The following is a 19,968-nucleotide window of genomic DNA, read 5'->3' as shown; positions in this document are numbered from 1 at the left end:
CTGCACTTCCTGCAGGGGTATATGTAGTAGGGCTGACGACAGATTGAAATCTGATCCGTCTCCAACTGCTATCAGGAGTACACTATACCCATTGGTCCTGAGTCCATCTGTCTACACTAAGGTAACGAAATTATCAGGTAAATAATTTCTCCATTCTCCAGTGCAACTATATCTTTTTTTTTTTTTTTTTTGAGATACGGTGACCAGAACTGCCAGATTTCAAAGTGCAGACTCACTATAGAGTGATAGAGGCATTATGACATTCTCACTTTACCATTCTCTTCCTAATGATTCCTAACATTGTTTTAACCGCCATAACACACTGAGCCAATTTCAGTGTATTTTCCACTATGACACTTGGATCTTTTTCCTGGGTGGTAACTCCTAACATGGAACCTAACATCGGATAACTACAGCAAGAGTTATTTTTCCCCTATATGCATTAACTTGCACTTCTTGATATTAAATTTCATCTGCCTTATGGATGCCCAATCTTCCAGCCTTGCAAGGTCATCCTGCAGTTTAGCGCAATCTGCTTGGTGATTAACTATTCTGAATAGTTTTGTCATCTGCAGATTTGATCACCTCCCTCATTGTACCCTTTTCCAGATAGTTTATAAATATATTAAAAATCACTGGTCCAAGTACAGATCTCTGAGGCACTCCACTGTTTACCTTCTTCCACTGAGAAAACTGACCATTTATCCTACTGTTTCCTGTTTTTTAACCAGTTTGTAATCCACAAAAGGACATCGCCTCCTGACCCATGACTTTTTAGTTTTCTTAGAAGCCTCTCATGAGGGACTTTGTCAAAAGCCTTCTGAAAAATCCATACACACATCTCTACCAGTTCACCTCTAGCCACGTTTAATAACCCCTTCAAAATAGTAGCAGATTTGTGAGGCAAGCTGAGTCCCATTAAATCATGTCTATTGATATGTTTTGTGATTTTATTCTTTAGAATAGTTTCCATGATTTTTCCACCACTGAAGACAGGGTCTGTAGTTTCCCGGATCACCCCTGAACCCTTTATAAATATCTGGGTTACATTTGCCACCTTCCAGTCTTCAGGTGCAACAGATGATTTTAATGACAAGTTACAAATTACTTAATAGGTCTACACCATCTGGTCTAGGTGATTTGCTACACTTCAGTTTGTCATTCTGGCCTGCTACATTTTCTAGGTTCACCGTGATTTGGTTCAGTTCATTCGAGTCATCACCCTTAAAAACCATCTCTGGAACAGGTATCTCTCCTAAATTCTCATCAGTAAACACTGAAGCAAAGAATTAATTTAGTCTTTCCATGATGGCCTTATCTTCCCTAAGTGCCCCTCACCTCGATCATGCAATGGTCCAACAGACTCCCTTGCAAGGCTTCCTACTTCGAATATATTTTATAAACTTTTTATTATGCATTTTTGCCTCTTGGGCCAACTTGGGGAAGGGGGAGACTTTTCCAAAAGGATAGGCTCCACTTTCACCAGAGTGGAACCAGGCTGCTGGTGCTAACTTTTAAAAAGGAGATTAGAGCAGCTTTCAAACTAGAACAAGGGGGAAAGCAGACAGTCACTCAGCAGTGCATGGTTCAGAAGAATGCATCTTTGAAGGATACTAATGAAACAGGAGTTACAGCATCCCAACAAAGTAAACTTAATCCATGTGCCTATAAGTAAAGAATCACCTGAGCTGAATAATTCCAAAGTATCCTTATCAACTGAAAAGCAGGTTAATATAAACAAAAAACACACTTTGAAATGTCTGTGTGCCAGAAGTCTAAGAAATAAGATGGGAGAATTAGTGTATAGCAGTAAGTGATAAAATAGTCATAATTAGCATCTCAGAGACCTGGTGCAAGGTCTCTGAGATGCTATATCAGGGTACAAATTATACTGCAATGATAGGGAGGATCATCTTGGTGGGGGTGTGGCACTTTATGTTCAGGAAGGTATAAAGTCCAACAGGATAAAGATCATATAAGAGACTAAATGCTCAGTAGAATCTATATGGTAGAGAACTAAAAAGTCATGGGATGGGAGGCAATGTCCTTTCAAGGATTACAAGCTGGTTAAAAGACAGGAAACAGAGTATATATATGATCTAGAAGGGACTACGACAAGTGAGGTTATCAAATTTGTGGACTATTCAAAACAGAGTAGGATTAAATGGTCAGTTTTCTCAGTCGAAAAGGGTAAACAGGGATCTGTACTTGGACCAGTGCTTTTCGAGATAGATAGATATATATATGAGAGATATCGATAGATATAAGATCTGGAAAGGAATATGAGTGAGATAATCAAATTTGCAGAATTATTCAGAGTAGTTAAATCACAAACGGATTGTGATAAATTGCAGGAGGACCTCGCGAGACTGGAAGATTGGGTATCTAAATGGCAGAAGAAATTTAATGTGGACAAGTGCAAGGTGTTGCATATAGGGAAAAATAACCCTTGCTGTAGTAACACAATGTTAGGTTCCATATTAGGAGTTACCACCCTGGAAAAAGATCTAGGCATCATAGTAGATAATACATTGAAATCATCGGCTCAGTGTGTTGTGGCAATCAAAAAAGCAAACAATGTTAGGAATTATTAGGGAGGGAATGTTGAATAAAATGCAAAATCATAATGCCTCTGTATCACTCCATGGTGAGACTGCACCTTGAGTACTGTGTACAATTCTAGTTACCGCATTTCAAAAAAGATATAGTTGCACTGGAGAAGGTACAGAGAAGAGTGACCAAAATGGTAAAGAGGATGGAGCAGCTCCCCTATGAGGAAAGGCTAAAGTAGTTAGGGCCATTCAGCTAGGAGAAGAGGCGGCTGAGAGGGGATATGATAGAGGTGTTTAAAATCATGAGAGGTCTAGAACGGGTAAATATGAATCGGTTATTTACACTTTTGGATAATAGAACTACTAGGGGGCACTCCATGAAGTTAGCAAGTAGCACATTTAAAACTAATCTGAGAAAATTCTTTTTCACTCAAAGCACAATTAAGCTCTGGAATTTGTTGTCAGAGGATGTGGTTAGTGCAGTTAGTGTGGCTGGATTTAAAAAAGATTTGGATAAGTTCTTGGAAGAGAAGTCCATTAACTGCTATTGATCAAGTTGACCTAGGGAATAGCCACTGCTATTACTGTCATCAGTAGCATGGGGTCTTCTTTGTGTTTGGGTACTTGCCGGATACTTGTAGCCTGGATTGGTCACTGTTGGAAACAGGATGCTGGACTTGATGGACCTTTGGTCTGGTCTGACCCAGTATGGCAATTTCTTTTGTTCTTATTTCTTTTCAAATTCTCTTAGCCTGTCTTCAGTATTTTACATGTAACTTGCCAGTGCTTTGCTTTTTCCTATTTTGTTCAGATGGAACCTTCTTCCAACTTTTGAAGGAAGATCTTTTAGCTAAATAAGCCTTTCACCTCACCTTTTAACCATGCCAGCAATTGTTTGGCCTTCCTTCCACCTTAATGCATGAATACATCTGGACTGTGCTTCTAAGATGGTATCTTTTTTTTTCCCAATCCTGTTGTATGGTCTTAACCTTATTTACTGAGGTCCTAATGATAGCTACAGTGGGTCTGATAATTTATTTAGTTATGTCAAATATAATATATAAAACTGTGTAGACACAAAATAATGAACTCCAAGGCATTGGACAGCATTGGAAAATACTCAACATGGTGGTAGAGCTCTGTAAGAGACAGAATTATATATTTTCACGATTGTTCTTCAGCTTTCAGCTTAGATAAGAGCACCCTTCTGTAAGGGGCAATAATGTCTACTGGGACCTGGGTAATAAATAGGTTTCAGATGATGCTGACTTTTGACCAACACCAAACGTGAGTTAAATATGAACTGGCATTATTGAGAAGTGCCATACAAAGTGCTAACATTTTTTGAATTTAGGATCAGTAGAAACCCTTTAATGGTAAATAAAATTAACATATCTACCATGAAATAGTGAATTTGCAGAACAGTGTTTCTTTTAAGGCTTAAGGTTTTCCATTGTGTCTGAATACACTGACTTAAATTCCATTTTGTATTGACTTAACATCATACATCTTTGGTTTAGATTTTGATGTTAGTGAGGACTCGCCGCCACCTCTGCCAGAGAGAACACCAGAATCTTTTGAACTAGCAATTGAACAAAGTGAGTGTCAATTTCCTGTTAACATTTTCTGAATCACAGTGATAAGGCAGTCTTTGGGGTGACTTGCTATCAATGCAAGAGCTCTGTGCTTTGGCACGAGCCCTTCACATTCCAGGGCAGGACACTTGATCCTTTTTAGAGAGTTTTTGAAAATTGTTCAGATCTTTAGATTATGGTGATGGGGTGACTGCAGAACAATTAGCCTAGGAGAGGGAGAAAGCTATGTTTCTGTATTTACTTGGAAAATGAAAAATGCTGGGAAAACATGGCTATTTAGAACCAAATTAAACAGCCAAACATTATTTAAAAAACTGAGAGAGCACTTAAACCAGCATGTAAAAAGGAACAGAAATAACCTTCCAAAAAAAAAAATTTAAAAAAATCTGGTGGAACAAAAATTAATACTGTGGTGGTTTCCTAGGAATATATTGCACTGTGTGCTTACTATATCAATGCTGGGTGAAGTAAAGATGCTAATTTATCAGTTCTTTATATTAGGTGAAGTAGTCCTTATGGCAGTGATTTCTGTCTGTCCTTGTTTTCAACTTATGTGCATAATTTTCCTTTGACAGGAAAATTACGTGTGTAAACTGAAGACATAGATGGAAATACTCGCAGCAAGGGAAACAGGTGGGCGCTGGCTCCTTCCCCACTGCTGCTGCCCTCCACCCTCACCACCCTGGGAAAACGGAGTTGAGTGAGAGAGAGTTGTAGGCAATGGGGTGACTGAAGAGGAGGAGGGAGAGCAGTGGCCTCAAATTCTCTCACACAGCCTCCCTCCCTGTCACAAAGACCCACCCACAAGTCTTTCCTCTCACACCCCACACATGCAAAAAAATCAACCTCCTTTTTCTCGCACAGTCTCTCTCACGAACACACAGCCTTCCTTTGTCTTATTCTCTATCACACACTTTGGAAAATTTGCAGTCCATGTAAACACCGCCTTTGGAAATGTTGCTTCATAGACTGTACATTTCCAGTCTTTAAATTACTGCTGAAAAACGACCTGATTGAAAAAGCTAGTCGTCATATACTTGTTTACTTACGTGTTCTAATACCGCTCACAGCAAAAGGCCACCTTTCAAATAGATTACAAGAGACTCCTCTGTACACAACAAAGCTAAAGTAAACTAAATATTGACTTCACGTTTCATTTTCTGTAGACCCACCTTCATCCAAACCGGTTTTACCTGCACGGACTGCAGAATGGTCATCGTTGCAAGCTCAGAATTCATCTGAACAGACACAACCTGCAGTAAGTCTGAGAAACCTTTTATGTAAATATGCATTTTTATGCAAAGTGGAATAACTTGTGTATGTGTCTTTCTAAAATGGGTCTGAACACTCTTCTTCTTCGAACTGTCCAGCCTTGTGTGTGTGAACAGAAATGTGTATGCATGTATATTTATACTTTTACCAGATATGTGGCCTCAATCACTATCGCCTAATATGTAGAAGTCAATATTCAGCGAGTTGTGAAACTGGGGTTTTGAATTTACTGCTCCTCCTAAGCCATTACCTGGATAAAACTTGCCAAAAGAAAATGGTGCAGAAGCCTTTTGAGTGTGTGGCTTAGCCGGGGTAGTGCTAATATTCAAGGCTACCCAGATAAATTTATCCTGGTAAGTCTAGTTGTGGTGCAGAGCCAGGTCTAAAGTTATCCGGGTTATGTTTACCCGGGTAAGTTTTAACCTAAACGGCTTTAATCAGCATATAGTCTGTATTCGATGGGGGGTGAAGGGCTGATGTGCACGGAACAGGAGAGAGACCTTGGGGTGATTGTTTCGCCGACTTCAGATGGTTAGACACTGTGACAAGGTGATAGCTAAAGCCAGAAGAATGCTGGGCTGCATAGAGAGAGGAATATCAAGTAAGAAAAGGGAAGTGATTATCCCCTTGTACAGGTCCTTGGTGAGGCCTCACCTGGAGTACTGTGCTCAGTTCTGGAGACCGTATTTCCGAAGGGACAGACAGGATGGAGGTGGTCCAGAGAAGGGCAACCAAAAAGGTAGATGGTCTTCAACGAATGACTTATGAGGAGAGATTGAAGAATCTAAATATGTGTACACCCTGGAGGAAAGGAGGAGCAGGGGTGATATGATACAGACTTTCAGATACTTGAAAGGTTTTAATGATCCAAAGATAACTACAAACCTTTTCCATTGGAAAAAAATCAGCAGAACCAGGGGTCACGATTTGAAGCTCCAGCGAGGAAGACTCTGAACCAATGTCAGGAAGTATTTCTTCAAGGAGAGGGTGGTGGATGCCTGGAATGCCCTTCCAGAGGAGGTGGTGAAGACCAGAACTGTGAAGGATTTCAAAGAGGCGTGGGATAAACACGATGGATCCACAAAGTCTAGAGGATGTGAATGAAGAGTGGGTGGCTCGCGGGAATGACTGCTACTACCTGGAGATAATACTTATTCAATAAACATACACACGGTTAATGTGACTCCAACATTGCTCCAAGCTTCAACGGCAAGAGGAAATGTGGAAAAAAGGATTTGCATTCACAAAAAAGCAGGGAGTAGCTTGCTTGTTAAGGCTGTTACTACCCCAAATCAAATAAGCCTGATACTTCACTTTCAATGCATATCCAGCATAGCTCTCTGCTTCAGTGGCAGGGGGAATGAAGAAAAGTGGATCTATATACAGACAACCAACAAGGACTGAATTACATAGTTTGGGTAAACAAATAAGCAAGGGTATAGCTTGCTTATTGAGGCAGTTACTACCCCTAACTAATTAAGCTAGATATTTCACTTAGATCCAGCTCTAGCACTGCTCTCTACATCAATGGTGGGGGTGGAAGGGAAATAGAACCAAAAGGTTACTAAGGGCCAAGAGTAACAGATAAGTATGAGGGGAAAAAAGTGTGAAGGCTTGCTGGGCAGACTGGATGGGCCGTTTGGTCGTCTTCTGCCGTCATTTCTATGTTTCTATGTATGTAAGATTTAAAAATAAATAAAGCAAGCTCAAAGGCCATCAGTAGCTTTATTCCCTCCTCTCCTTTCTCCTCCTGCTGCTCCAAAATAAACGTTAAATAATTTAAAGATCATAGCATTAGATTCCCCTCCCGCCGATCACTTAAAAAATTTAGTGCTGCATATCGGGACGATTCCCCCTCCCCCATCTTATAAAAATTAACACTGTGAGTGGGGTTGATTCCCACTGCCTTACTTAAGTTGCAGGATAAGTAGCTGTATGGTTTTAGCCCCCATATACCAGACGCGAGACTCAGATATTTTAGTAATTTAGTAAAATGTTTATTATGATGAGTAAATGATTGCCAATTACAGTATGTGTGTCTGGGAAGGAAGAATGCGTAAGATCCCTCCTTGCCTATGTTACAATCTTACAAGGCTTATAGACCTTTTTTTTTCTAGTTACCTTTGCCAAGTATTGATCATTTCTAAATACGTCATTCTGGCCCGGCTTCCTTACCCTAACCCGCACCCCAACATCTCCTCTCTCCTTTCTTTCGGGTCCAACTTTCCATGCTATTTTCATCTCCCCTCAATACTTTATAGGAAGACCTAGATCATTTCTTATCACTCCGTAATCTCCTTTGCAATTGCTTCTCATAAAGCCCACGCACACATGTCCTGCGACATGTCCTCCACGTCTCGCTGACTTAGGCCCACATCCTGTAGTTGCACTTTGCTGCTTTCCTTACAGCACATATTTGCCATGTGCTGGCACAGGCTTAGTAAGGCCTAGTACAGCAGTCAGAATTATACATAGCGTGAGCATTAACAAATGTCAGCAGTGTATTACCTTAGTCATGTTCCCTCTACCCTGATTGGCCCTTCAGATGTCAGCAAAGGAAGTGAAGTGAATGAAGTAATGCATGAGGTCTGGGAGCTGTCAGTTTGTGACATTCGGGTATTAAGCGAGCAGGAGGTAAAAGCCTCCTCCTCCTCTATATTGGGGAAGCTTTTAGGGGAATTTTCCTAAATATTAGGAAAGGGAGTTGGGATTGGCCCTGTATGCAGTGGGTTTTTTTTTTCTTTTTCTTTTTTTGTTTGAGGGAGCTTCTTTATTTTTAACCAATACTGAGCATGGCAAAGTTACTGAGAACTTTATGCAAGTAACTTTAACAGCAGAAGATGAGGTTTGTTGAACATTCAATCCAGGTAGCTTTGCTGCTCCCCAGTTTACGCAGTATTGAACTCTTAATTGAAGAATTACAATATTTCCAAGAAGTATTACATAGATTTCATCTTGGTCTTAGAAAGTTTAGCAGTACTGTGGGATGGGAATGCAATGATGCAAGAGTCTTGTCCTTGGCCAGTCACTTGTGATTGATACTGCCTTTTGGAAAGTTAAAATAAAAATAGCGAAACAGCAACATTTGGATTTAATTTTAACATCTTTCTCAACAAAATGCAATCCATGGATAAACAACATAAATAATATCCTGTTTCACACACAGGAAGAAGTTTCCATAACTTTTTGACTTCGCTTTTAACCTTTTTTTTTTTTTTTTTTTTTTTTTTAAATGGCCTGTCACTTTCCTCCTGCTTCTTTTTGGGCTTTCAGCTCAGTTGGAACTAGCATTTGATGGGAAACGGCACTGTGATCCTTAATTCACAAACAGCATGTTTTTATTTTTAATTCCATTTTATATATCAGTGAGTCTTTAGCCAGAGACTCTTTCAAAACCTGGCTAATGTCATCCCTGAGTCTAGTCACTGGGTTGAGCTATGACTGGGACTATCCTCATCAGAGGTACTGAATACGGTCTGTTATTTTGAAAGTTGTGGGGTTTTTTAATATTCTGCTTATATTAGACAAGCTATGCTAAGTGACTTGTATCATTCTTAGTTGGCTCAGAGAGCAGTCATCACCTATGAATTTCCAAATCCCCCATATACCAGTGATTGGGGCTACACCACCAAGTTTATAGACAGGTCTCTCCTCATTACCACAGAGAAGAAGGGAATGGGCCACAGCTGTTGCCACCCTTGGCAGTCCTGGCCTCTCTTCTCTCCCCTCCCCCCTTGCATAATCCCCTTCTGCTGGCAAGAGGAGTCATCAAGGATGCTGCCTACCCTATGCTGCCATCTCTCCTCTGAAGTCTGAATCACATAGGGCTAATGAGTTTCAGAAGACTCCAGAGCTTCATGTAGTTAACTTCACATGCAAGAATCACTGCTTATCAGATTTCTCTTGCTGGTCAGAGGCAATCCCAAGAGAGGACAGATGATTTGGATAGAGGTGGGGAAAGAGATTGAGGGGGAGGGAAGGTGGTGATGTGCCACAAAGAATTGAACAAAGTGCCAGGTGCACCGCAGCATGGAAAAGATTGGGAACCACTGATCTAAATTATACTATAAGAACATGCCATACCGGGTCAGACCAAGGGTCCATCAAGCCCAGCATCCTGTTTCCAACAGTGGCCAATCCAGGCCATAAGAACCTGGCAAGTACCCAAAAACTAAGTCTATTCCATGTTAATGTTGCTAGCAATAGCAGTGGCTATTTTCTAAGTCAGCTTAATTAATAGCAGGTAATGGACTGCTCCTCCAAGAACTTATCCAATCCTTTTTTAAACACAGCTATACTAACTGCACTAACCACATCTTCTGGCAACAAATTCCAGAGTTTAATTGTGCATTGAGTGATTAGTTTTAAATGTGCCACATGCTAATGTCATGGAGTGCCCCCTAGTCTTTCTACTATCTGAAAGAGTAAATAACCGATTCACATCTACCCGTTCTAGACCTCTCATGATTTTAAACACCTCTATCATATCCCCCCTCAGCTGTCTCTTCTCCAAGCTGAAAAGTTCTAACTTCTTTAGTTTTTCCTCATAGGGGAGCTGTTCCATTCCCTTTATCATTTTGGTCGCCCTTCTCTGTACCTTCTCCATCGCAATTATATCTTTTTTGAGATGCGTCGACCAGAATTGTACACAGTATTCAAGGTGCAGTCTCACCATGGAGCGATACAGAGGCATTATGACATTTTCAGTTTTATTCACCATTCCCTTTCTAAGGAGGAATAGCCTAGTGGTTAGAGCAGTGGACTATGAACCAGGAGACCAGGGTTCGATTCCTGCTGTTGCTCCTTGTGACCCTGGGCAAGTCACTTTACCCTCCATTGCCTCAGGTATAAAAATTTAGATTGTAAGCCCTCTGGGGATAGAGAAATACCTATAGTACCTGAATGTAAACCGGTGTGATATCTCGATTGAGATCAAATGTCGGTATATAAAAAATAAATAAATTCTGTTTGCTTTTTTGACTGCCGCAGCACACTGAACCGACTATTTCAATGTTTCATCCACTATGACGCCTAGATCTTTTTTGGGTAGTAGCACCTAATATGGAACCTAACATTGTGTAACTTATAGCATGGGTTATTTTTCCCTATATGCATCACCTTGCACTTGTCCACATTAAATTTCATCTGCCATTTTGATGCCCAATTTTCCAGCCTCACAAGGTCTTCCTGCAATTTCACAGTCTGCTTGTGATTTAACTATTCTGTACAATTTTGTATCATCTGCAAATTTGATTACCTCACTTGTCGTATTTCTTTCCAGATCATTTATAAATATATTGAAAAGTAAGGGTCCAATACAGATCCCTGAGGCACTCCACTGTCCACTCCCTTCCACTGAGAAAATTGTCCATTTAATCCTACTGTTTCCTGTCTTTTAGCCAGTTTGTAATCCACGAAAGGACATAGCTACCTATCCCATGACTTTTTATTTTTCCTAGAAGCCTCTCATGAGGAACTTTGTCAAATGCCTTCTGAAAATCCAAGTACACTACATCTACAGGTTCACCTTTATCCACATGTTTATTAACTCCTTCAAAAAAGTGAAGCAGATTTGTGAGGCAAGACTTGCCTTGGGTAAAGCCATGCTGACTTTGTTCCATTAAACCATGTCTTTCTATATGTTCTGTGATTTTGATGTTTATACTTTCCACTATTTTTCCTGGCACTGAAGTCAGGCTATCTGGTCTGTAGTTTCCCAGATTGCCCCTGGAGGCCTTTTTAAATATGGGGGTTACATTAGCTATCCTCCAGTCTTCAGGTACAATGGATGATTTTAATGATAGGTTACAAATTTTTACTAAAAAGTCTGAAATTTCATTTTTTAGTTCCTTCAGAACTCTGGGGTGTATACCATCTGGTCCAGGTGATTTACTACTCTTCAGTTTGTCAATCAGGTCTACCACATCTTCTAGGTTCACCGTGATTTGGTTCAGTCCATCTGAATCATTACCCATGAAAACCACCTCCAGTACGGCTACCTCCCCAACATCCTCTTCAGTAAACACCAAAGAAAAGAAATCATTTAATCTTTCCGCGATGGCCTTATCTTCTCTAAGTGCCCCTTTAACCCCTCTATCATCTAACTGTCCAACTGACTCCCTCAAGGCTTTCTGCTTCGGATATATTTTAAAAAGATTTTACTGTGAGTTTTTGCCTCTACGGCCAACTTCTTTTCAAATTCTCTCTTAGCCTTTATCAATGTCTTACGTTTAACTTGCCATCGTTTATGCATTATCCTATTTTCTTCTGTTGGATCCTTCTTCCAATTTTTGAATGAAGATCTTTTGGCTAAAATAGCTTCTTTCACCTCCCCTTTTAACCATGCCGGTAATCGTTTTGCCTTCTTTCCACAATTCTTAATGTGTGGAATACATCTGGATTGTGCTTCTAGGATGGTATTTAACAATGACCATGCCTCTTGCACACTTTACTTTTGTAGCTGCTCCTTTCAGTTTTTTTCTAACTATTTTTCTCATTTTATCAAAGTTTCCCTTTTGAAAGTTTAGCACGAGAGCAGTGGATTTGCTTACTGTCCCCCTTCCAGTCATTAAATCAAATTTGATCATATTATGATCACTATTGCCAAGCGGCCGCACCACCATTACCTCTCACCAAATCCTGTTCTCCACTGAGAATTAGATCTAAAATTGCTCCCTCTCTCATCGGTTCCTGAACCAATTGCTCCATAAAGCTATCATGTATTCCATCCAGGAACTTTCTCTCTAGCGTGTCCCGATGATACATTTACCCAGTCTGTATTGGGGTAATTGAAGTCTCCCATTATTACCGCACTACCAATTTGGTTAGCTTCCCTAATTTCTCTTAGCATTTCACTGTCAGTCTCACTATCTTGACCAGGTTGGACGGTAGTATACTCCTATCACTATAGTCTTCCCCGACACACAAGGGATTTCTACGCATAAAGATTCAATTGTGCATTTAGTCTCGTGCAGGATGTTTATCCTGTTGGACTCTATGCCATCCCGGACATAAAGCACCACACCGCCTCCCGGGTGCTCTTCTCTGTCATTGTGATATAATTTGTACCCCGGTATAGCACTGTCCCATTGCTTGTCATCCTTCCACCATGTCTCTGAGATGCCAATTAAGTCTGTCATCATTCACTGCTATACATTCTAATTCTCCCATCTTCTTAGACTTCTGGCATTAGCATACAAACATTTCAAAGTTTGTTTTTTGTTTGTATTTTCATTCTGCTTTTTAATTGATAGGGATAAGTTAGAATTTTTTAGCTCAGGTGAGTTTTTAGTTACAGGCACTTGGACTACTTTTCTAATTATTGGCACCTCACTGTCGGGATGCCCTAATTCTAATGCATCATTAGTATCCTTTGAAGATACCTCCCTCCGAACCATGCGCTGCTGAGCGACTGTCGGCTTTCCCCTTTGTTCTAGTTTAAAAGCTGCTCTATCTCCTTTTTAAAGGTTAGCGCCAGCAGTCTGGTTCCACCCTGGTTAAGGTGGAGCCCATCCCTTCGGAAGAGACTCCTCCTTCCCCAAAAGGTTCCCCAGTTCCTAACAAAACTGAATCCCTCTTCCTTGCACCATCGTCTCATCCACGCATTGAGACTCCGGAGCTCTGCCTGCCTCTGGTGACCTGCACGTGGAACAGGGAGCATTTCAGAGAATGCTACCCTGGAGGTTCTGGATTTGTTTTCCACCTAAAAGCCTAAATTTGGCTTCCAGAACCTCCCTCCCACATTTTCCTATGTCGTTGGTGCTCACATGTACCACGACAGCCGGCTCCTCCCCCAGCACTGTCTAAAATCCTATCTAGGTGACGCGTGAGGTCCGCCATAACCAGCATGTAAAAATCCTTTTCTTGTGCAATGATTAAAAAAAAGTCATTGGCTGCTTTCACTATAGTCTAATCTATACTTATTTCTCACTGAAAACTATGGACTTATGTGGTACTTTTACTGTATTCATTCAGCAACCATCATAGTGCACTAGGTTCCTGGATTGTGTACCGGGTAACCCATAAGAGCAAGAATGCTTCTATAGTGCAAAGGTTTTAATCATTGGTTGCTTAAAGATATTGTCTTGTTGTCAAACTACACATTTTCTTAGCTTGAAAAAAGTTAGTAAAGTACTTAACTTATGAGTGAAGTCAGAGTTAAAAACTGTTACGATCATTGCCGAGTGCCGCATTGATCTGTAGTCTGAAAGGTCCCTTTCAGGTACGTGCTCTTATACCCCGGCCGGGGTTATAAGAGCGGCGAAGACTACCTGAAAGGAACCCGTTTACAGGATGACCATTTAATAGCCCCGGCTATTAAATGGTATAAGAGCGAGTAGCTGAAAGGGACCTTTCTGACTACAGTTCAACGCGGCACTCAGCAATGATCGTAACAGAGTTTTTAACTCTGACTTCACTCATAAGTTAAGTACTTTACTAACTTTTTTCAAGCTAAGAAAATGTGTAGTTTGACAACAAGACAATAATATCTTTAAGCAACCAGTGATTAAAACCTTTGCACTATAGAAGCATTCTTGCTCTTATGGGTTACCCGGTACACAATCCAGGAACCTAGTGCACTATGATGGTTGCTGAATGAATACAGTAAAAGTACCACAAGTCCATAGTTTTCAGTGAGAAATAAGTATAGATTTGATTTTGATTGTTTTTCTCACAATAAGAGGTATTTTTTGATATATAGTATTCACTATATTCTAACATAACATAAAGCACTCAACTAAAGCAGCCTGAAACAATGCTAGCAGTTGAAAGAAAACTAATTTACAAGTTTTATGTAAAAAGTCAAAAGGGGAGACACAATCTTTTATGGCTGAAATTCTACTGAAAAACTGGGAGCAACCATGTTCGGGATTGTTACAACTGACTTCATAGGGTATTTCTGTGATATCAGAGAGAATTAAATGTAATGAAATTGATGGTGTGATTCTCTTGAACATATTTGCATCTTCTGCAAGTTAATTTTAAGATGACTGAAAGTACTATTACTAAAAGTATTTGAAACGCACAAATACAGTGCATTACAAAAGAGAATTCAGCTTCCTTTTAATTTTTTTTAAACAAAATGAGATTCTTGTATAACCTAAACTGAATTTGTGCTAATCACCTCTTAGGTTTATTCTCAGAGGGCAAACAGAATTGCAGTCCCCACAATTGGGTGATGACGTTGAAGGCAGCCTGTGGTGGAAACTTTTTTTTCCAGAAGCTGTTTAAAGGTTTGGAATGCTCTCTTGAGCATTAATGGAATGTTTTGACGGACCTCTTCAGGTATTTTTTCATTTGCGGTTCCTTTTGGACGCATTTCAGTGTGTCACTGTGCTAAAAAAAAATTTTTGTGACCTTTTGGTAGCTGTCAAATTCAGCTCCTCTCTTAACTGCTTCTAGTCAGGTTTTTTTGCATTTTGAAGTTTTCTTTCCTTTTATGACACGCTGCATGCTTCAGTGAGTCCTTGGTGGCTTTGATCTGGATTTTGTCCTTTGAATTTCATTCAGCGATTTTCCTCAGTATGGCACAGAAGAGAGAGCCAGTGACTTTCATGGTTTGTCCTCGGTGTGTTTGGAAAATGTCTATTACTGACATTCATACTGATTGCATAAGGCTTCCTTCATGCAGCATTTCAGAATTTTTTGAAAGTATAAATAAACTTGCAGATAAAGGTGAGCCAGTTGATAGTGTTTGGATTTTTAGAAAGCATTTGACAAAGTTCCTCATGAGACTCCTTAGGAAATTGAAAAGTCATGGGATTGGAGGCAGTGTCCTATTGTGGACTGGTAAGTGGATAAAAGGCAGGAAACAGAAAGTAAGACCATTTGGTCGTTTCTCCAAATGGAGAAAAGCGGAGTGCCCCAGGGTCTATACTTGGACCTATACTATTTAGCATATTCATAATCTGAGGAGAAGAGGGGACCATGTTTACAGATGACACAATTGTTTTGATTTAAAACAGCATATTGTGAGGAACTGCAGAAGGACCTTGTGAGACTAGGAGACTGAGCATATAAATGGCAGATGCAATTTAATGTGGACAAGTGCAAAGTAATGCATGTAGGGAAAAATAATCCCAACTACAGGTACATGATGCTGGGCTTTGTGTTAAGTCACTATCTAGAAAAAGGATTTTGGAATCCATGTGGACAATAACGTGAAATCTTTGGCTCAGTGTGCGATGGCGTTCAAAAAAGCAAATAGAATATTAGGAATTATTTGGAAGGGAAGAAAATACAAAATTGAGAATATCAAATGCCTTTATATTGGTCCATGGTGCAACCGTCCCTTGAATATTGTGTGTAGTTCCAGTTTCCCCAGCTCAAAAAAGACATGGTGGACATAGAGAATATGCAGAGAAGAATGACAAATGATAAAGGGAATGAAAAAGCTCTTATGGAGAAAAGCTAAACAGATTAGGGCTCTTTAGCTTGGAAAACAGATGACTGAGAAGGGATAGACTGAGATTTATAAAATCATGAGTGAGAGAGAATTGGTAAATAAGGGTTATTTACCCATTCAAATAACACTAGGACTAATGAAACTAACTACTGGCAGATTTAAAACCAATCAGAGGAAGTATTTTTTTTTTTTCATTTAGCACACAATAAAGCTATGGAATCTGTTGCCAGAGGATGTGGTCAAGGCAACTAACATAGGGCTCAAAAGTTCCTGAAGGAAAAGTCCATAACAATTAGTTATTGGCCAGGTAGACTTGGATTTGATTGACCTTGATCTGACCCAGCATGACACTTCTTATGATAACTCAGTAAGAGTTCACCTCACTGCAGTTGGTGTCTAACTCCCCCATGTGGAAGGTAGACCCATCTCTGTAAAGCCTTTGGTTGTCTGATTAATGCATAGCTTGTCACTTGAAGTCTTGCATTCTGTTTACTGCTGTGTCTTGGTACTGCACTGTGGTACTGATCCAGAAGATGAAAGGATCTTTAAGCCGCTGCATTGGACAGTCCTCTCTGGCTACCGTCTTGGATGGATCTGTTATGTCAGGGGCCCATTCTGCACGAGGATCCAGGTTTGTTCTGTCGTATGTTTTGGCCATTGAAAGGACTCCGCTATTGAAGTGTGGTTATTCACCTTCTGTAATTTCCACTCCTCTTCGGGCCTGGAAATTTTCTACTTCTCTAGCTCACGTTAGAGTGTCTTTGAGACATGGTGTTCTGAACAAGGCACTCAACCACTCAAGGTGTATATTCCTTGGATTTTGGTTTTGGAATTTTTACAGGATGGCTTGCTTAAGGTTTTGGCCCTTAATACCTTGAAGGTCCAACTTGTGGCACTAGCTTGTTTCAGGGGAAGAGTCAATGAAAGGCCTTTCTCTTCCCATCTGGACGTGACCCTTTTCTTGCGAGGAGTTAAACATCTCTGGAGGGGCCCCCCCCCCTCATTGCGGCTTCCGGTGCCTTTGTGGGATCTTAACTTGGTCCTCGAGTTCTTGGCAGGTCCAACTTTTCGACAGTTGTGTACTCTTTCCTTGCGGCTACTTGCTTTGAAGACAGTTTTTCTGGTAACAATCTGTTCGGCATGTCTGGTCTCTGAGCTGCAGGCTCTTTCCTGCTGTGAGCCTTTTCTCCTTGTGACTCTGGACAAAAAGGAAGGCACAGTTCGAAGTTGAACCGCATCCAGAGTGGTTTTGACTTTTAATTGAATCAGTCCATTTCTCTTCCCGCCTTGGACAGGGACAGAGATGAAGCTGCGTACCGCCTTTTGTGTTCCTGGGGTCAAGGAGGTCATTACGGCAGCCTGTGTAGCTGCTGAGGTTGTCTTACTGAAGCAAATTAGACCGCTTTCCACGAGGGCTCAGCTGGTATGGGTGGAGCTTCGTTTGTTGTTGCCTGCTGAAATTTGCAGAGCGGCGACTTGGTCATCTTTGCACACCTTCTCCAAGCATTACTGCTTGTATGTTAGGGCTAGGGAGGAGGCTGCTTTTGCATGATTTTGACTGGGCCCCTGGTAGCCTCCTGCCCTTTTTGGGATTAACTTTGATACATCCCACTCGTTGGAATTGACTAGCATGCTAACAAAGGAGAAATTACTACTTTCCTGATAATTTCCTTTCCTTTAGTGAAGGGCAGATCAATCCCAGACCCACCCTCAGCTGCTGAAGTTGGATTTTGTGGTTAGCCTTCTTAGGGCGACGGTATTAGAAAAGCAGTGATCAACCTTTTGCATTTATTTTTGTTTATCTCATACGTATACTATCTAATTGTGCTACCACGATTTGTTATTGTCTTCTGATATTTATATATTTTAGTCAACAATATTGTAGATTTTAACTTCTATTACCAATGCTTTACCTCTGATATATACCCTAGCTGTTATCATTCCTTTACTATATCATTATTGTACTTTCCCATAGTATTATTGTACTTTCCTTGCTAAATGTCTGTAAACCACCATGAAGGCCTAAAGATCCTTTCATCTTCTGGATCAGTACCAGAGTGAAATACCAAGACACAGCAGGAAGCAGAATGCAAGACTTCAAGTGACAAGCTATGCATCAATCAGACAACCAAAGGCTTTACAGAGATGGGTCTACCTTCCACATGGGGGAGTTAGACACCAACTGCAGTGAGGTGAACTCTTACTGAGTTATCATAAGAAGTGTCATGCTGGGTCAGATCAAGGTCAATCAAATCCAAGTCTACCTGGCCAATAACTAATTGTTATGGACTTTTCCTTCAGGAACTTTTGAGCCCTATGTTAGTTGCCTTGACCACATCCTCTGGCAACAGATTCCATAGCTTTATTGTGTGCTAAATGAAAAAAAAATACTTCCTCTGATTGGTTTTAAATCTGCCAGTAGTTAGTTTCATTAGTCCTAGTGTTATTTGAATGGGTAAATAACCCTTATTTACCAATTCTATCTCACTCATGATTTTATAAATCTGTCTATCCCTTCTCAGTCATCTCTTTTCCAAGCTAAAGAGCCCTAATCTGTTTAGCTTTTCTCCATAAGAGCTTTTTCATTCCCTTTATCATTTGTCACCACTGATGCACAACCTTGTGCATTTGTTTTGTTTATCTCACAGGTATGCTATTTATCTGCGCTCCCATGATTTGTAATTGTCTTCTGATATTTATATATATTAGCCTATAATATTTTAGATTTTAACTGCTATTGCCAGTGCCCCTCCTCTAATATATACTATAGCGGTTATCATTCCTTTACTATATCATCATTGTACTCTCCTATAGCATTATTGTACTTTCCTTGCTAAATGTTTGTAAACAGTTATGAGGGTCCCAACTGATATGACGGTATAGAAAACCAAATAAACCTTAAACCTCTTCATTGATAACTGGTAAATGACTTCTGTAGCCCTTAGTTTGCTAGATATGTTCCTTCTTTTGGCTGAGCTCGGTGTTGCTGTTGGTTGAGAAACATGAATGGTTGCCTGTTGCTGCTGACAGAATTTAATCAGGTTTATCCACAGTTTGGTTTTTCCAGAGAATACTGGCAGGCTGATGTCAGGGCGGGACTTCCGTCTCTATCTGCTGGCAGAGGTGCATAACCTACTCATTGGGATCTTCCTATCCTTCATTAAAGGAAAGGAAATTATTAGGTAAGCAGTAATTTCTCCATTCAAAATGTGGAAGGATCATGAATTTGCATAAATAGTTTGGCATATGAATGAACCATGTTTGAGGCCCATGGCCTTTCCTGTGCATGTTGGTATTTATTTATTTAAAGATTTTTTATATACCGGGGCACGTAAAGAACATCACCTCGGTTTACATATAACATTAATTCAGCATAGCGCTTTACAATATAACATAACTGAGATAATACAAAACAATGTATGGTAGAGTAATTTTTTAAATGTCAAGACAGTTCTTGCATTAAAATGTCCAATAACAGTAATAGTTCATCTGTGGACCTTAAGTCTGCCATATCTTTATTATTCCATGATGGCATCTGTATTGCTTTTGTTTAGAGGCTGTTTATATAATTGTTAAAAGAAATTGGTTCTAGTTTTACATTTTTTTATTTTAAGACAAGTTGCATACCTTTGACAAGAGGTTGTAGGAAGTAAGCTGTAACATAGTTTTGTATTACATAGTTGGTTTATCTCTCAAGTGAGAGTGAAAATGGGCTATTTTGTATATTATGGATCATTTTGTATTGATTATTGCAGGGGTGACCAACTCAGGTCCTCAAGAACCACAAACAGGCCAGGTTTTCAGGGGATCCACAGTGAATATGCATGAATGATTTGCATACAGTGGAGCCAGTGCATGCAAATTTCTCATGCATATTTATTGTGAATATCCTGAAAACGTGGCCTGTTTGTGGCTCTCAAGGACTGGAATTGGTCACCCCTGGATTATTGTATCTTTATCTGTGATATAAACCGTATAGATGTATAAAATGTAATAAATGCTGGAATCTTGTGGACTATATTTCACTTATGTATACGTAGACAGTAAAGAAACGTGATCCATCTTGGGTCTGAGCTAGATTTTGAAAGTCTCTTCCTAAATCAAATTATTTCTCAGTTTCTGATTAACAGAAACTCTTTCCTCC

The 19,968-nt window shown here is 40.1% G+C and overlaps 1 protein-coding gene across 2 annotated transcripts in view; it reads left to right on the top strand.

The window, feature by feature from the left end:
* The window catches only part of PTPN12 (protein tyrosine phosphatase non-receptor type 12), a 262,737-nt gene that overhangs the window by 224,743 nt on the left and 18,026 nt on the right, over positions 1–19,968 (top strand). For both annotated transcript variants that reach the window (XM_029615046.1, XM_029615047.1), the window contains 2 exons: positions 4,073–4,150; positions 5,314–5,405. In XM_029615046.1, the coding sequence (XP_029470906.1) occupies positions 4,073–4,150; positions 5,314–5,405 (170 nt within the window). The remainder of the gene's footprint in view (positions 1–4,072; positions 4,151–5,313; positions 5,406–19,968) is intronic.

The sequence above is a fragment of the Rhinatrema bivittatum genome, chromosome 9, assembly GCF_901001135.1.
Source record: "Rhinatrema bivittatum chromosome 9, aRhiBiv1.1, whole genome shotgun sequence".
In the NCBI taxonomy this organism is placed as follows: domain Eukaryota; kingdom Metazoa; phylum Chordata; class Amphibia; order Gymnophiona; family Rhinatrematidae; genus Rhinatrema; species Rhinatrema bivittatum.
The sequence above is the reverse complement of the archived record's forward strand: the minus strand, read 5'-3'. Positions and strand labels throughout refer to the sequence as shown.